The sequence below is a fragment of the Rutidosis leptorrhynchoides genome, chromosome 4 (assembly GCF_046630445.1).
Source record: "Rutidosis leptorrhynchoides isolate AG116_Rl617_1_P2 chromosome 4, CSIRO_AGI_Rlap_v1, whole genome shotgun sequence".
Classification (NCBI taxonomy): Eukaryota; Viridiplantae; Streptophyta; class Magnoliopsida; order Asterales; family Asteraceae; genus Rutidosis; species Rutidosis leptorrhynchoides.
The window spans coordinates 391,219,507-391,239,086 of record NC_092336.1 but is presented as its reverse complement, the minus strand read 5'-3'; the positions used below and the strand labels follow the sequence as shown (position 1 = coordinate 391,239,086).

Sequence of the window (19,580 nt, the reverse complement as noted above, 5' to 3'; positions counted from 1 at the left end):
AATAACATAAACATAAATAACTTTCATTAAAAATTTAAAAAAAATTACATTTCCTAAAAATAAAAAAACACAAGATTCCTAAAAAAAAAAAAAAAAAAAACATTACGATTCCTAAAAATAAAAAGGAAAACATTACGAACCTAAAATTAAAAATAAAAATATTACAAATCCTAAAAGTTAACCCGTCCGATCGAGCCTTTCACGGGGTTTTAGGACTATTGTATCCCTCATCACTCTCGTCGTGAGGGTAGTGAGGACGTGGGCGGCGGATGAATTCACGGGACCATATGTGGATACAATACAAGTCGACAGACTCGTCGTTGAGTTTTGCTTTCCCGACGAGTTCTTCCCATTCTTCTTCAGTCGTGAGAAACTCAAAGGTTTGAGTTTCTGGCACGATGTACATAAAATCCGAGGCCTCGAAGTCGACATGCTCTCGTATGTAGTTGAACAAACGCCCTGTGTCCCGCCCGTTAACATCGAGGGACTCGAACAGAGTTAATTGCGAGTTGGAATACGACTTCCAATCGTCGCTGAGCTCTCCACCGTGGTAAACATTTAACTTGATAGTGCAAGAATTCATTTTTTTTTTTTTAGTTTGGTGAGTTTGGTGATGAAGTAGTGTGTGTATATGTTTAAAGGGGTTTGGTGAGGATATATATATATATAGATAAAGTGAGAAGGAAAAAAAAATAGTAACCGTTGAATACGTCGCGGTGGCAACTGACCGAAGGGGGACGAGCTCAACCGACGGGAGCCGAAAGTGGGGCGACGGGCGACGTGCCTGGTGACGGGGCTGGAACGGGCTCCCACTCCTAGTGCTCTAATGGAGTAATATGTTTGATCACACGTAATAAGAGCACTGGGAGTGGTGACTGAGGTCACTTGGCATGTCAGACCTGATTTGCTGAGTCAGAAAAAGTGGGGAGTGGTAACCTATGTCACTTGGGCATGTCAGTTTTTATTTTTATTATTATTTTTATGATTTTAAATATAACATAAATTAATAAAATTATGAAAAATAACATAAACATAAATAACTTTCATTGAAAATTTAAAAAAACATTACATTTCCTAAAAATAAAAAAACACACGATTCCTAAAAAAAAAACATTTCGATTCCTAAAAATAAAAAGGAAAACATTACGAACCTAAAATTAAAAATAAAAACATTACAAATCCTAAAAGTTAACCCGTCCGATCGAGTCTTTCACGGGGTTTTAGGACTATTGTATCCCTCATCACTCTCGTCGTGCGGGTAGTGAGGATGTGGGCGGCGGATGAATTTACAGGACCATATGTGGATACAATACAAGTCGACAGACTCGTCGTTGAGTTTTGCTTTCCCGACGAGTTCTTCCCATTCTTCTTCAGTCGTGAGAAACTCAAAGGTTTGAGTTTCTGGCCCGATGTACATAAAATCCGAGGCCTCGAAGTCGACATGCTCTCGTATGTAGTTGAACAAACGCCCTGTGTCCCACCCGTTAACGTCAAAGGACTCGAACGGAGTTAATTGCGAGTTGGAATACGACTTCCAATCGTTGCTGAGCTCTCCACCGTGGTAAACATTTAACTTGATAGTGCAAGAATTCATTTTTTTTTATTAGTTTGGTGAGTTTGGTGAGGAAGTAGTGTGTGTATATGTTTAAAGGGGTTTGGTGAGGATATATATATATATATATGGGTTTGGTGAGGATATATATATATATATATATATATATATATATATATATATATATATATATATATAAGTGAGAAGGAAAAAAAAATAGTAACCGTTGAATACGTCGCGGTGGCAACTGATCGAAGGGGGACGAGCTCAACTGACGGGAGCCGGGAGTGGGGCGACGGGCGACGTGCCTGGTGACGGGGATGGAACGGGCTCCCACTCCTGGTGCTCTAATGGAGTAATATGTTTGACCACACGTAATAAGAGCACTGGGAGTGGTGACTGAGGTCACTTGGCATGTCAGGCCTGATTTGCTGAGTCGGAAAAAGTGGGGAGTGGTAACCTATGTCACTTGGGCATGTCAGTTTTTATTTTTATTATTATTTTTATGATTTTAAATATAACATAAATTAATAAAATTATGAAAAATAACATAAACATAAATAACTTTCATTAAAAATTTAAAAAAACATTACATTTCCTAAAAATAAAAAAACACACGATTCCTTAAAAAAAAAAAACATTACGATTCCTAAAAATAAAAAGGAAAACATTACGAACCTAAAATTAAAAATAAAAACATTACAAATCCTAAAAGTTAACCCGTCCGATCGAGCCTTTCACGGGGTTTTAGGACTATTGTATCCCTCATCACTCTCGTCGTGCGGGTAGTGAGGACGTGGGCGGCAGATGAATTCACGGGACCATATGTGGATACAATACAAGTCGACAGACTCGTTGTTGAGTTTTGCTTTCCCGACGAGTTCTTCCCATTCTTCTTCAGTCGTGAGAAACTCAAAGGTTTGAGTTTCTGGCACGATGTACATAAAATCCGAGGCCTCGAAGTCGACATGCTCTCGTATGTAGTTGAACAAACGCCCTGTGTCCCACCCGTTAACGTCGAGGGACTCGAACGGAGTTAATTGCGAGTTGGAATACAACTTCCAATCGTCACTGAGCTCTCCACCGTGGTAAACATTTAACTTGATAGTGCAAGAATTCATTTTTTTTTTTTTTTAGTTTGGTGAGTTTGGTGAGGAAGTAGTGTGTGTATATGTTTGAAGGGGTTTGGTGAGGATATATATATAGATAAAGTGAGAAGAAAAAAAAATAGTAACCGTTGAATACGTTGCGGTGGCGACTGACCGAAGGGGGACGAGCTCAACCGACGGGAGCCGGGAGTGGGGCGACGGGCGACGTGCCTGGTGACGGGGCTGGAACGGGCTCCCACTCGTGGTGCTCTAACTACTTAGACTAATTCATAGACATAATACTTTTAGCGAATAAAAATAAACTGTAATGCAAGTGGCATTAATGGATACTTTTTATATTTTACTCAAACGAAATTAGACATAAACATTTTTCTATGGTACACTTTAATATTTATTTTATTTAGTAATTGTGGTACTCCTACTAAAAAATATTAATAAAACTGATATATATTTTTTTTAGAAAGGCAAATTTATTATCACGAACACACGAAAGAAAGATACAAATTAGGCTACACCAGTGTTGTAAAACTCGGAATAACTCGGCGATTTCTCGCCTTGTTCTCGTTTTCACATGCTCATTGAGTTCTTGAGCTATGACTCAGTCAAAAACTCGGTCAACGTCGATCAAACAAGATCAAACACTCTTATTTACACTAGATATGTTCTTACCCCTTTCGAAATAAAGAAAAAATACAAAATTATAAGAGAAAGAAACCTTAAAATAAAACCTGTAGAGGCTGAAAATGGCACTAGCCACTGGTGGCATTGTTTGTTTAAAGTCTACTGGAGTTGTACGAGAGAAGATATAGTAGAATGATAAAAAGGAGGGAACTAGATTTTACGGTTAATATGTATCCTTTGCTTTTCTTTTGCTACTAGGACTAGGATATAGGAAACGAAAGATGAAAGAAATAGGTTTCAGTACTTTTACACTTTCCTTTAAGACTAGTCTTTTTACAAAATACTTACTTTAAAGAGTAGATGTATGAAGATATTTGAAAATGCAATATACGAACTTTAATATTTATTTTATAGAATATAAAAACTCTAATTAATTATTAAATTTATCTAGCAAGTTTAATGTGTATTTTGTACAAATAATAAATTTATTTCGCAAGTTTAAATCTATTAGAACATATATATTTATATTAAAAAACTAAAAAATCAGCGTTAGTTAAAATTCGAGTTCTCCCGAGTTGCCAAGAACTCCTCAAAAATATTCAACCGAGTTCTCCCAGAGTTCCGATTTTTACGACCGCGGGCTACACGCCTCCACAAAAAGAACACGAGCAATATATCAAGAGATGCAAAGGGTGCATCCCGACTAAACAAACTACATGCGTGACTAAACGAACTGATATAAATCATGACAGTATCTGAGACTAATTTGATTTTCACACCCTCGCCCCATCGGTAACAATAATTCAACAAAAATTCCTCCGACTTTTTGTCCTCCGTAGCGCAGCCGTCTGATCACCGGAGTTAATGAGATAATCGTGATTAATTAATAATTATTTAGTAAATTAAAAAGGACCCACAAACCAAACAAAGCATGATCTCGAACTTTGTCAGGTGGAACCCCAACAACACAATTCCAACAAATTTATGAACACAACATCTCTTCATTCTATGCTCCCTCCATCAGGTACCCTTTCAAACCCTAATTTTTCTCCCATTTTCACTCTCCAATAAACTCTAATCACTTTGTGTGTTTTTTTTTTAATTAAGGTTTGTTTGTATTCAAGTTATTGTTGTAAAGTTAGAAGCTTTTCATTTAAAATACTTGTTAATTATGCAATCTTGTTTTTTCACAGGAAAAAAAAAAAAAAAACTTTTCTGTAATACATGTTAGTTCTTTATCTGGGGTTCATTCATTAGTCAAGATTTTGTTTCAGATATAAAGTTTTAAGCTTTACGTTGAAAAACACTTTCTGATTGCTATGTTTTGGGTTTCTATAGGAAAAAACAATTAGGGTTTGTACTTTAGTCAAGAGTTTGTTTCAGCTAGCATATAAAGTTTGAAACTTTACATTGACAATACTTGTTTGTTATCTGGGGTTCTTGGGTTTTTTCACAATAAAACAAGAAAAACTTTTTCATTATATTGTTTTCAGTTAGTACTTTTTGTATTGTAGGATGGGCCATGCTATGAGACTTGCTCTGTTGCTGATTCTTCTTACCTTAGGTATGCATTTTTGTAGTTAATTTGCAACATGTATCTATATAACTGTTTGTACATATTTATTGCTTTCAGTTTTATTTTTTTAGTTTGCTTTTAATGGTTGTATTACATGCATATATCATACAGTTTACCCATCTTCTAGCACATATGATTTTGAGTATTGCAAAAATACTGTAAAGCAATGGGCATCTTCTTCACTTCACTCAGATACCAAAGATGGTCATATACTGAAGGACTTGTTGTTTTTTCTTCATGTTCCGAGAACAGGAGGCCGAACTTATTTTCATTGGTAACTTTATCCTTATAAATTTATTTATGTATTCAATTTTTAGAGTGTGACTTTACATATTTATGTCATCTTTTGTTAATTTGATTATTGACACAGCTTTTTAAAGAAACTGTATTCAAATAATCTAGAATGTCCACGATCATATGATAAGTTGCGGTTTGATCCCCGGTAAGTTATGTAGGTTTTAAACATTTTTTTTGTTTATCGTCTTTTAGAGATTAATTCTTTTATTTGTTTGAATTTTAATAGACTGTGTTTTGCAGAAAACCAGGTTGCAGGCTGTTGGTTACGCACGATGATTATAGTATGATGTCTAAACTTCCAAGAGAGAAAACATCAGTGGTTACAATTCTTAGGGACCCAATTGAGCGGGTTTTTAGTGCTTATGAATTTTCAATAGAAGTAGCTGCAAGGTTTTTGGTGCATCCTAATATGACTTCGGTCTTAAAAATGTCGAACCGGGTGCGGTCAAAGAATGGTGGTGTAAGTACGCTCGAGATTTGGCCGTGGAAGTATCTTGTCCCTTGGATGAGGGAGGATTTGTTCTCTCGGGTATGACTACCTTTTGGACCGTATGGATTTTTTCCATTTTTTATGCATTCAGAAAAAAAGTGAGTTTTTTTGTGCTTTGATACAGCTGATGAACGTGTTTATTTGGATGTTATGAACAGAGAGATGACAGAAAGAGAAATGGTGCACCGTTTGGTTATGGGAATGACTCATATGATATGGAGGAAATAGTAATGCCGTTACATGAATTTATCGACCACCCTGTAGCTGTGGACATTGTTCACAACGGTGCCACATTTCAGGTATATTAACAAATTGACGTTGTTTTCGTTTGTAGATTGAGATTCGTTAGCTGTTTTGGATCCATTTATTTATAGATGGATCTATTCTTTGTGGTTTAGAAGCTACCTGTAGTTTATTTTATTGCATACAACCTCCTTATTTGTTTTTTTTTATTTAATGACTCCGGTTATCATTGTAATATTTTGTTATATGGTTATATCATTAACCCAAATTGGAAAAAACAACAAAACTAAAGGTGTTATTCCCCTCGGTACCTCATCAGTCGCTCGAGTTAGTTGTCATACATGAGAGTTTTTGGTAACATCTGAATAAGATGTCCAAGTCAAAATCATCATTATACATAAATCTGTTTCATCTCAAACTGAAAATCTTGGAAGAAAAATAAAAAGTAAATGATTGCCAATAACTACAATATTAATGGCGAAGTGTTACTGGTTTAGGTTGCAGGTTTGACGAATAATTCTAAAATGCGTGAGGCAAATCAGCTGCGCCAATGTGTTATAACCCATCAGATTCTTGGAAAATATGTTTTAGAAGTTGCGAAGGTAATAAGAAAGGGCTAATTACTATATGTGGACCCCATAGTTTGAAGAAATTGTGTTTAATGGTGGTTTCATGCAGAAAAGGCTGGATGATATGCTATATGTTGGAATCACTGAGGACCATCGAGAATCTGCGACGATGTTTGCAAATGTGGTTGGTGCTCAAGTTATTTCTCAGTTAATGGCATCAACTGTAAATAAGAGTAATACATCAGGTATAAATGTTGCTATTTTTGTATTTTAAGGAGCATTAGCATATAATTATCATGTAATTATTGTTTTTTCCCTTAAAATATTTAATGGTTTACTCAAGTTGAAGTTGTAATTACTTTGGTCTGCTTTCATAACTCATAACCAACCCTATTTTAAACGGAAGCAATAAGTTGATTTTACTTGTTTACTTAGCAAATTTAATTTATGTCAACGTCACACATTCTGATTATATGCTGTTATATTCTAAATGGGCAGCCCATTATAGGCTAATTACCCTCTGAAATATTTTAATGTTTCTGATGCAGAACAGGTTCCAGCATTTTCAAATTCAAGCATTGATACAACGGGTGTTCAGGTAATAAAATGATGACTTATCAGAGATGATGGGTTGTGTAATCGGTCAAAACAAGTACTTTTTGCTCTAGTCTAAACGGGCTGGGTTGGGTTGACCCGAAACACTTTGCCTAATTTTTTATTCTTACATATATATACATATATATATATATATATATATATATATATATATATATATATATATATATATATATATATATATATATATATATATATATATATATATATATATATAATTGATTAATGTGCCTAGTATGTTTAGGACTTTTTTAAGCATTAAAATAACATTTTGGGTTAATGTGGACCGACTTTTACAATTTTGTTTTTTAAATTATTTTGTTTTACCATTTGGCCTGTTAAAGATACAAGATAACTCAAATAAATCAAATATGAATAAATGGGTCGAGATTGGCACTGCTACTTTTTCAGTGTATATATTATCTTCATAGTTTTCACTCTAATGACTTAACCTTTGTGTATAATAGGATAACAACTCATCAACTGATGGATCCAAAAACGAGAAGGTATGCTCATCTCTTATCAAATGTTTGTTAGCAATTAAGTTTGTGAAAATTTATAGCGCTTATATTTTTTAAAATTTTATGTCACGTTACCTTCAAAAATATAACCGAACTTTATCTCCTGTTTAGATGACTGTCGGAAAACTTATGGACACATATGGAACTTGCATTTCTTCATTAAGATCATCCCAGTCTCAACGGCGTACAGCTTCTCTAAAAAGAATCTCGCCAGCCAACTTTACTAAGGAGGTATAATGATACTAATATATATATATATATATATATATATATATATATATATATATATATATATATATATATATATATATATATATATATATATATATATATATATATATGATATTGACAAATAATCTAACGTTTGTAAAATAACGTTCAGGCACGTCGACACATACCCGATGCACTCCTTAAAAAGATAATATCTGTGAACAGTCTTGACATGGAACTTTACAAGTATGCCAAGGGAATTTTTCAAAAGCAGCATCAACTTATGGAACATAGGTTGCAAAATTCTGCCGCACCTGTATGTTCTCTCGTTTTTTGGAAATACGTGAATGTGTCATACGTTATCTGATTTGGGCTTTCATCTCTAACAAAGAACCCATCGTAAAGCCGACATTCATTCTCATATTGAACTATGTAAACGAGAGGTTGAAAATGGGTGGGTCGTGCGGATTGGGTTAGGTACTATTAGGTTCACGTGCAATCATTTTTGCGTGTTTGTAAAACCTTTTTGATAAGTTATGCATTTAGAATGTTTACAAAGATATTTTTCTACAATATCTAAAATGGTAAAGTTCTGTGCGCTTTGGGTGACTTCTGGCCTATGTGACCTGTTTTTCGAAGTGTAAGATTTCAAGTTTACCTATTTGACCTGTTATGGATTTAACATAAATTGAATCCACCCATATCATCAGAAACGGTCACGGATACCCGGATAGGCCGCGTACATTTGAATAAAACATACTCCCCCCTTACCCAAAAAAAAACCTTATCTGTTTACCCGTTAAGTTTTAACCATCACTAAGAGCTCAGTGGTTAGGGCTCTAGAATCCTTAAAAGAGGTCTCAGATTAAAATTTTGTGGTGGCTAGGGAAGGGTTTTGAAACGGTCACGGATTAATCTGGTTAGACCGCGTACACCAAATTAAAACACTCGCCCTCCCAGGTAACACGAACAAAGAAAAACCTCATCACTTCACCATATTAATGATTTGAAATTATCATGTGTGGTCCAATTTTTTTTGGAGGCATTGTGCTTTATTTTTAATGTTTAGGAAATGAGTCAGCATTCGCATTCAGTTTTTGAGACTTGCTGAGCCTTGGGTTTTGACCTGTTTTGCAGGAGAAGTGGCAGGTGACGCTCACTAACATCGATTCTTCATGGACGCTCATTTATTATTTAATTTTCACTTTTTTAATTTTCTTCATTTGCTTCTATAGAAGTGCAAAAAGAAGAATATCTAAAATTAAGATCTAAAAGTTCTGATCAAAAACTGCAGTATACCTCAATGCACCAATACAGGCGCAATATATTGTTTTTAGAGAACTAATTTTATTGTCACCCATTAGTTGTCAAGCTGTGCTTTATCCTAGTTGAACTGAAGCAATTTCGTGAAATCATCGTTGATATAGATTTTAGCAATGGGTGTCAAGTTGACCATGTATGAGTACTAATGTTGTTCAAGAGGCAGCTTTTAATTATAATCTTAATATAGGAATGGTATTTGTTGAATTTATCTATGTTGATAAAGTTATGTTAGCTAAATTTTTGAATTTTTGTAGTCTTTTTTACTTGTTTTAGACTTGACTTTTGATATCTGTTGTATTTTGTTTGACTTTGTTAATTGAGGAAACCGAAATGTTACTTTTTGACCATTTTCACCATCACCGACCATGTAAACGCATGAAATGAAGGTTATGATAAATAAATGATAATGTATTAGAAAACAATATGTTTGTCTTCAAAGTTTTTGGAACATCAATGAACGATCTAAATATCTGATAAATGATTAAAAGAAAAAAAAATTGATGAATGATGATAAAAAAACGAATTCAAAAATAATGCCACCCTATTATTCATCATATAATATGTTATTGAATATCCATAGAAAATCTTATAGAAACAATCAAAATCAAAATTAACAACAAAGTAGATTAATAGGGAAAGAAAAACATCATGCTTCAAATATATTCGAAAAAATAGTCATCGACAAGTTAATATGATTCAAAAAGATTGATCTTCATCAACCTCCTCCTCCTCAACGCCATCATGATTTTCTTCTAATTGAACATTCAACGCATTCTTTCTTCGATTCTTTCCACTCAATTATTGTTACACAAGAAAATAAGTTCACCTCTTGGTAAAAAGGAAAATTTATTTAAAAAGTTTCTATCACTCATCCAAAGAACAATGAAAAATACATTATAACTTGCTTAATAAAATTACAGTTGCCATTCATCAACATGATTATAAACAAAAACATAATGAAACATTCATCAAACAACATAGGAATCTATTAGATTACAGTTATCATTCATCAACATGATTATAAACACAAACATAATAAAACATAGATCAAACAACACATAGAACTATTAAGTATAGTTATCATTCATCAGATAACAATTATCATTCATCAAATTATTATCATTCATCAAAACATTTACCATTCATCAAAAACAATTATCATTCATCATACAGCAGTTATCATTCATTAAAATGTAATTCATCAAACGGTTATCATTTATAAGAAAACAGTTATCATTCATCAGGAAACTGTTATCATTAATCAAAATATTATCATTCATCAAACATTTATCATTCGTAATTAAATATTTATCATTCATCGGATAATAATTATGATTATCATTCATCAAAACAGTTATCATTTATCAGATAATAGTTATCATTCATCAAAATGTTATCATTAATCAAGTAGTTATTATTCATCAACACGATAATAAACAAAATATATAATGGAAAAATACATCAAACGTCATTGAAATCTTCTTGATTGCAGTTATCATTCATCAACATGTTAATGAGCAAAATACATAATGAAACTTATGACTTGTATTCCAATAAATTTCATTAAGATAGAATATCACACACCTGGCGTGCAACATCTTATAATAGATTCAGTAAATTAAAAGAAAAAGCCTAAATGCAACATGTTTCATCAATTAGTAGAAACATATCATAAGGAATAAAATAACTGAAAGAATGAGACTGACCAAAATCAATTTCAAAGCATCAACGTTCGATTTGAGAAGTAGTAATTGGAAGGATTCTGATTGCGGATGCAATCATAACCGGTGTATAAATTCATGTCGTGAAAATTCGTGTCCTCTTGAAGAAATTTGTTATTGGCGATTGATTGTTTTTCAATTGAAGAGATTTGAAAATAGTTAAAGTTTTACTCTTAAGAGAATCTGAAGTCGAAAGAGACTGGCAGGAACATGTCTCATGAGCCGTAATAAATACAAAACATTAAATGATGAAAATAACCCTGTCCTTATTAAATTAAGTGTTAGCGTGTCCATGAAAAGTAGGATGGACCTAATGAGGGGGTTGGATGATTGATTCTTCCTTTTCTCCCTAAATGTTGTTTCCCTAGGATTAGGGCTGTTAATGAATTGAACTCAAGTTGAGAAGAAGTTGAGCTTGGCTTGTTCGATTTTTACTGTGTTCGAACTCGACTCGATAATAGATTTTTTTTTGTTCGAGTTTGAATTCGAACGATTTTTATATGTTCGAACTCGAACTCGATACTCGTTAAAAATTTTGAGTTTGATGACTATACTTAGCTCAAACTCAATTAAGCTCGAACTCGAACTCGATTAAGCTCGATTTCAAATTAATTTTATAACTAAATAACTAAAAAGTAGTTATAATGTTATATAAATTAACTAAAATTTTGAACTTAATTGTAATGATAATAGCATACTTATAAAGAATGCATTTTTGTTTTTTTAACAAATGCTTGCTTAGGTTTTATATTTATAATCTCTTTTTAAGTTTCTTCTTCATTCAATGTGAGATGAAACTTCTTTGTATTTTGTATATTTTTATGCGTTTCTTGTAAATTTTCATTCTCCGTATTTGATACAAAAATTCTCTTACTAATGTTAATACCACATGAACGTTGCAATTCTTCGTAGTTTTTGCTATTTAAATTGTCATAACTATTGTTGGTCCCTTGATTAACAACATGAGTATTGTAGAGGGGGGTGAATACAATTTCTTTTAATTAACTAACCAATTAAACAAGGTTTAGTATTCAAGCATATAATGTAAATAGAGTCAAAGGTAATTTTTCAACTGTTATTCTTTATTGATTAAATCACAAAGAATTACAACTATCCTTGGCGGAATGATAGTTGGTTGATACAGATTTACCTAGATATAGCTATGAGGATAACCTCAAAGCTATTACACGTTTTGGACTCTAAATAAATAAACCCACACAACTAGTTGTTACAATAGTTGATACAACAATTTATAGTAGTCCTATTAACCGTGTAATGGTTCTATTGTCCATTGGTACATAGGATGTCTGTACTTGTGGGGACAACTACATCAGAGAGCGTGATCTCCTCTTTCCTCTTTGGTAGCTATTTGCAGGAACACCCCAATTCGGTTTGGCACTACTATTCGTTTAAACAAATAGAATGTTGTGTTCCCTAGGCATTGACAAAGTATAACACATGTCTGCACATGTGTTAAACTTCTGCATTCCCATGTGGTCTTGAAAGGTCACTTGTCAGCCGCCGACTCGTGTCCTTTCTTGTTTAACTTTGTCTTTGACTTCTGTTGAATAGTACAATTGATGTAGACCACTCAGGAAACCACCATGCTTGTAATGGAGCATGGCTGTCTTGTGTTGTATGCTGCTTACCAGGTTTACTGGTTCTTCTTATGCTGAGTCAGTTGTTATTCTTAAATTCCTGGGTACTCATCCTGTGCTAATTCGAAGAATACACTCTACCTTGTGCTGGTAGACTAGGCAGCATACTAAATACTAGACACAACAATATTTGCTGTCTATACATAAACAAACTTGTGCTGGCTGCACATAACATTTTAGTGCAAATAAATTACAGTTTTGTCATAATTAAAATCCTTAATTATTTTGGAGACTCAACAACTATGCTACAATATTTTCGTGTATATATGTGCTGATTGTTCAGGATTAGTCATTCCTATGAATCTATGCTCTGTAGTGTAATGTTTTTATACTTATGATGATGATGATGAAGATGATGATGATGATGATGATGATGATGATGATCACACAAGTATTTTCAAGGAGATGATGTGGATGATCAAATTTTGTTACATCACATCTACATACTATTTAAATTGCTTACTTATATTTTGGTATTATCATGTGTCAAAATGAATACTAGTAATCTTTGTAGTATAAAGAGTATATGAGTGTAAACATTTAAACTTGTACCATTCGCCTTTGTATAAAAAATTTTTGAATTCAAGTTTATAGAGTTCTTGTTTACTTTTGAGTTCTCAATAGTACCCATCACTATATATATATATATATATATATATATATATATATATATATATATATATATATATATATATATATATAGAGAGAGAGAGAGAGAGAGAGAGAGAAATGTAATCATGTGAGAATGTTCTCATTTATATAAATGGTGAGAACACATCTAGACCATCTATTCTTTTAATCAATGGTTAGGAAAGTTTAACAATATTTAAAAGTAAAAATAAATGAAAAGGGCATATGTGGAATTCTTTAGCCCTTACACTTCTCACTACTCTTACATTAAATCAATAACCGTATGCCATCTTGTCCATTATTTGCGGTCAAAGCATTAGCACGTTCAATCTTCTTCATTTATTGTTTTCAATTAATTTGTCACTTTTTAATTTTTACACACCCGTTGATCGTGATTTTTGCATAATTGAAACCAATTGATTGATCAAGTGCATACATGCTAATCAGTTGAAGTCTCGGATGCATCCAAACTAACAACTCCAAACTCTCATGTTCATCCACGTTCATCACGTGAACTATCATGTGCGTTCATGTTCATCGCTTGAACTTTCGGGTGCATCCGCATTCTCATTCGAAGTCTCTTGTTCCTCCACGTTCATCGCTAGAAGTCTCTTGAAGCGTCCAGTTTTATCGCATGAAATCTAGAGTACATCGACACTCATTGATTGATTTGATTTTGTGAAGAATGGGTGCTGATGTTTAAGCTAGTTGTCAAGAGTGTGAGTTGATTGTGGATGCAAGATTCATCCTTTTTCATGTTCATTGCTTGATTGTAACGTACATATATTAATATATTAATGTCATGTATAATCGTTATTCAAATTTAAGTTGTATTAATTAACTGCATCTTTTTAAATAGGATTGACGCAAATGAATGAAACTTAAATAAATATGTAAACATGATGACTATAAGGATTGATACGGAGCATCAAACTAAAAGAATGGTATCTTGGATTTAGTTATTTGATTTTAACTGTACGTATATTGCATATCAAAACGAACAGATAAAACTTTAAGGAGGCATTATCAAAATAAATATTTAGGGAGGCATTTTTGATGTATAAAAAAAATCAAACCCTCAAAATTAGGGGGTAAAGTTACATATATACCCATGTTCTCATCATTATATATTTGTGAGAACGTTCTCACTGGATTACGACCCTATATATATATATATATATATATATATATATATATATATATATATATATATATGTATATATATATATATATATATATATATGTATATATATATATATATATATATATATATATATATATATATATATATATATATATATATATATATATATGTATATGAGAGAGAGAGATATCAATGGACAAGCACCATTTGAGAATAAGGGGTTAGCAAATATGTTTTTTTATATCTTTAAAATTAGAGGTTAAATTTTTGATTTTTTAATTTCTGGAATTAGTATTCATTGTTTAGATTCAGAAAAAAAATTCAGATTTTTTTGTGTGCAGCAACTTATCATACATTTGATGTATGTTAACGTTCGGTGGAGTGTTTTTTGAAAAAAAAAAAAAAATTAACAGATTTAGAGTTTAGTGTTTAGGATTTAGTGTTTTGGGTTTAGTCGCTAAACCCAAAACACTAAACCCTAAATCTAAACCGTTCGTGTTGAAAACTCAAACTAAACTCTAAATCTAAACCCTAAAATCTAAATCCTAAACATCATTATTCATCAATCATTAGTCATTTTTAATTAGTTTTGATTATTACACATCTGATGAATGACAGGAGGTTATCATAAATCAGATGTATGCTAAGTTGTTTAAAAAAAATTACTTTTTTCCTAAATCTACACATAGAATGCTAACCCCGAGATTTTTTTTTTTTTTTTTAAATCTAATCTCTAATTTGAAAGATATTAAAAACTCAAATTTGCTTATGCTCTTATTCCAAAGGGGGTGTTTAGCTTTGAATCTTCTCCCTATATATATGGTCAAGGGACAGTGAGAACTATTTGATTTGAAGAACCCCGAGAACTAACAAGTTGAACAAAAAACGATGGCGAACAATTTTGTGTAATGGTCGAACAATTTTTGATATACACGTGAAATCACGTTTTCGTTCTACAAAACCTTTAAGTCTGTGATGACCCGTCCTAATCCATCCGGACGAAGTCCATATCGATTATAAACGATTCATAATAGTTGATTACATCTCGAGGTACTTGACCGCTATATGATACATTTTTACAAACATTGCATTCGTTTTTGAAAAGACAATCTTTCATTACATCGAAAGTTGACGACATGCATACCATCTCATAATATATCCAACTATAATTGACTTAATAATAATCTTGATGAACTCAACGACTCGAATGCAACGTCTTTTGAAATACGTCATGAATGACTCCAAGTAATATCTCTAAAATGAGCAAATGCACAGCGGAAGGTTTCTTTCATACCTGAGAATAAACATGCTTTAAAGTGTCAACCAAAAGGTTGGTGAGTTCATATGTTTAATTTCTATATAATAATCATAATATTTAATAAGCCACAAGATTTCATTTAATTAAATGCGCATGATCATTACAACTGCAAAAATCATTCATACGATGAATCGCCTGGTATCCGACCTTAACATAGAGCGCTTAAGATATCTGGCATCATACATTCCACTATTCAAATGTATGACAAGAACCCTTCGAAGTACTAAAGCATTTCCACTATTCGAAAATGGGGATGGTTGGTGCCCGTAGATCTACCTTTAGGATTCGCATCAATTAGTATTTTTCACTAATTCTTAGGTTACCAAGCATAATAATAATAAGTTATCCGGTATAACAAGACAATCGTAGAATGTAGTTACATGAACTTGTGCTTATTTTGTAAAACATTTATAAAAGCAGCGCATGTATTCTCAGTCCCAAAAATGTAAAGAGTAAAAGGGAGCAAATGAAGCTCACCTAATGTATTTTGTAGTAATAATACATAGGACGACATTGCACAAGTATTGGGTTGGCCTCGGATTCACGAACCTATATCATTTGTATTTTATATATTAAGACATATAATTGTAATTGAACAATTGTATGTATTATTATTAGGGATATGATTTTTATATTAATACTTGTATATTTCATTATTTAATTAAATGTATTTATTTTATATATTTTTAACCAATATAGTTGAGTTATGTGTAATAAATATATTGCTATATAAAGATCATTTATTAATAATTGTAAATATACTAAATTAAGGATAGTAATAATAATAATGATCGTAATATTAATAATAATAATGTTAATTTTTATAATGATAACTTTAATAAAAGTAACACTTTAATAAATGTTAAATTTTTAAGAAAAAAGATAATTTTGATAATAATAATAATAAAATGGTACTTTACTTAAATTTTGTAATGATAATATTATTACATAAATGATAACCTTAACGATAGTAAACACATTAATAATACTTATAAGATTAGTGATAATAAAAATAATAATGGTTATACTAATTATAATTATGATAATATTAATAATAATAATTACAATACTAATAATAATAACACTAATACTTAATACTAATGAAATGTCCCGTTCTTATTGATTAAAAACGTTCCATATTAATTGATTTCGTTGCGAGGTTTTGACCTCTATATGAGACGTTTTTCAAAGACTGCATTCATTTTTAAAACAAACCATAACCTTTATTTCATAAATAAAGGTTTAAAAAGCTTTACGTAGATTATCAAATAATGATAATCTAAAATATCCTGTTTACACACGACCATTACATAATGGTTTACAATACAAATATGTTACATCGAAATCAGTTTCTTGAATGCAGTTTTTACACAATATCATACAAACATGGACTCCAAATCTTGTCCTTATTTTAGTATGCAACAGCGGAAGCTCTTAATATTCACCTGAGAATAAACATGCTTTAAACGTCAACAAAAATGTTGGTGAGTTATAGGTTTAACCTATATATATCAAATCGTAACAATAGACCACAAGATTTCATATTTCAATACACATCCCATACATAGAAATAAAAATCATTCATATGGTGAACACCTGGTAACCGACAATAACAAGATGCATATATAAGAATATCCCCATCATTCCGGGACACCCTTCGGATATGATATAAATTTCGAAGTACTAAAGCATCCGGTACTTTGGATGGGGTTTGTTAGGCCCAATAGATCTATCTTTAGGATTCGCGTCAATTAGGGTGTCTGTTCCCTAATTCTTAGATTACCAGACTTAATAAAAAGGGGCATATTCGATTTCGATAATTCAACCATAGAATGTAGTTTCACGTACTTGTGTCTATTTTGTAAATCATTTATAAAACCTGCATGTATTCTCATCCCAAAAATATTAGATTTTAAAAGTGGGACTATAACTCACTTTCACAAATTTTTACTTCGTCGGGAAGTAAGACTTGGCCACTGGTTGATTCACGAACCTATAACAATATATACATATATATCAAAGTATGTTCAAAATATATTTACAACACTTTTAATATATTTTGATGTTTTAAGTTTATTAAGTCAGCTGTCCTCGTTAGTAACCTACAACTAGTTGTCCACAGTTAGATGTACAGAAATAAATCGATAAATATTATCTTGAATCAATCCACGACCCAGTGTATACGTATCTCAGTATTGATCACAACTCAAACTATATATATTTTGGAATCAACCTCAACCCTGTATAGCTAACTCCAACATTCACATATAGAGTGTCTATGGTTGTTCCGAAATATATATAGATGTGTCGACATGATAGGTCGAAACATTGTATACGTGTCTATGGTATCTCAAGATTACATAATATACAATACAAGTTGATTAAGTTATGGTTGGAATAGATTTGTTACCAATTTTCACGTGGCTAAAATGAGAAAAATTATCCAATCTTGTTTTACCCATAACTTCTTCATTTTAAATCCGTTTTGAGTGAATCAAATTGCTATGGTTTCATATTGAACTCTATTTTATGAATCTAAACAGAAAAGTATAGGTTTATAGTCGGAAAAATAAGTTACAAGTCGTTTTTGTAAAGGTAGTCATTTCAGTCGAAAGAACGACGTCTAGATGACCATTTTAGAAAACATACTTCCACTTTGAGTTTAACCATAATTTTTGGATATAGTTTCATGTTCATAATAAAAATCATTTTCTCAGAATAACAACTTTTAAATCAAAGTTTATCATAGTTTTTAATTAACTAACCCAAAACAGCCCGCGGTGTTACTACGACGGCGTAAATCCAGTTTTACGGTGTTTTTCGTGTTTCCAGGTTTTAAATCATTAAGTTAGCATATCATATAGATATAGAACATGTGTTTAGTTGATTTTAAAAGTCAAGTTAGAAGGATTAACTTTTGTTTGCGAACAAGTTTAGAATTAACTAAACTATGTTCTAGTGATTACAAGTTTAAACCTTCGAATAAGATAGCTTTATATGTATGAATCGAATGATGTTATGAACATATTACTACCTTAAGTTCCTTGGATAAACCTACTGGAAAAGAGAAAAATGGATCTAGCTTCAATGGATCCTTGGATGGCTCGAAGTTCTTGAAGCAGAATCATGACACGAAAACAAGTTCAAGTAAGATCATCACTTGAAATAAGATTGTTATAGTTATAGAAATTGAACCAAAGTTTGAATATGATTATTACCTTGTATTAGAATGATAACCTACTGTAAGAAACAAAGATTTCTTGAGGTTGGATGATCACCTTACAAGATTGGAAGTGAGCTAGCAAACTTGAAAGTATTCTTGATTTTATGAAACTAGAACTTTTGGAATTTATGAAGAACACTTAGAACTTGAAGATAGAACTTGAGAGAGTTCAATTAGATGAAGAAAATTGAAGAATGAAAGTGTTTGTAGGTGTTTTTGGTCGTTGGTGTATGGATTAGATATAAAGGATATGTAATTTTGTTTTCATGTAAATAAGTCATGAATGATTACTCATATTTTTGTAATCTTATGAGATATTTCATGCTAGTTGCCAAATGATGGTTCCCACATGTGTTAGGTGACTCACATGGGCTGCTAAGAGCTGATCATTGGAGTGTATATACCAATAGTACATACATCTAAAAGCTGTGTATTGTACGAGTACGAATACGGGTGCATACGAGTAGAATTGTTGATGAAACTGAACGAGAATGTAGTTGTAAGCATTTTTGTTAAGTAGAAGTATTTTGATAAGTGTATTGAAGTCTTTCAAAAGTGTATAAATACATATTAAAACACTACATGTATATACATTTTAACTGAGTCGTTAAGTCATCGTTAGTCGTTACATGTAAGTGTTGTTTTGAAACCTTTAGGTTAACGATCTTGTTAAATGTTGTTAACCCAATGTTTATAATAACAAAAGAGATTTTAAATTATTATATTATCATGATATTATGATGTACGAATATCTCTTAAT

General features: G+C 31.9%; 1 protein-coding gene across 2 annotated transcripts; it reads left to right on the top strand.

Annotated features, from left to right (window-relative positions):
- Nucleotides 1-3,946: 3,946 nt before the first annotated feature.
- LOC139844049 (protein-tyrosine sulfotransferase-like) lies at nt 3,947-9,313 on the top strand. Of its 2 annotated transcripts, XM_071834258.1 has the most exons (13): nt 3,947-4,306; nt 4,797-4,846; nt 4,970-5,132; nt 5,229-5,300; nt 5,396-5,684; nt 5,804-5,944; nt 6,386-6,490; nt 6,567-6,702; nt 7,006-7,055; nt 7,540-7,578; nt 7,705-7,824; nt 7,976-8,119; nt 8,941-9,313. In XM_071834258.1, the coding sequence occupies exons 2-13, from the start codon at nt 4,798-4,800 to the stop codon at nt 9,073-9,075; spliced, it is 1,443 nt and encodes a 480-aa protein (XP_071690359.1). In that variant the 5' UTR covers nt 3,947-4,306; nt 4,797; the 3' UTR covers nt 9,076-9,313. The 2 variants fall into 2 exon arrangements, with proteins under 2 accessions (XP_071690359.1, XP_071690360.1); XM_071834259.1 differs by lacking the exons at nt 3,947-4,306; nt 4,797-4,846 and having other exon boundaries at nt 4,997-5,132; nt 5,404-5,684.
- Nucleotides 9,314-19,580: the final 10,267 nt, after the last annotated feature.

What these genes read in the sequence shown, in the direction of transcription:
- LOC139844049 (XM_071834258.1), top strand. Translation starts at nt 4,798, where the DNA reads ATGGGCCATGCTATGAGACTTGCTCTGTTGCTGATTCTTCTTACCTTA. An exon ending in GGGAGGATTTGTTCTCTCGG is followed by an intron (nt 5,685 to 5,803) that starts GTATGACTACCT and finishes TGTTATGAACAG; the next exon opens with AGAGATGACAGAAAGAGAAA. An exon ending in ATGGATCCAAAAACGAGAAG is followed by an intron (nt 7,579 to 7,704) that starts GTATGCTCATCT and finishes TCTCCTGTTTAG; the next exon opens with ATGACTGTCGGAAAACTTAT.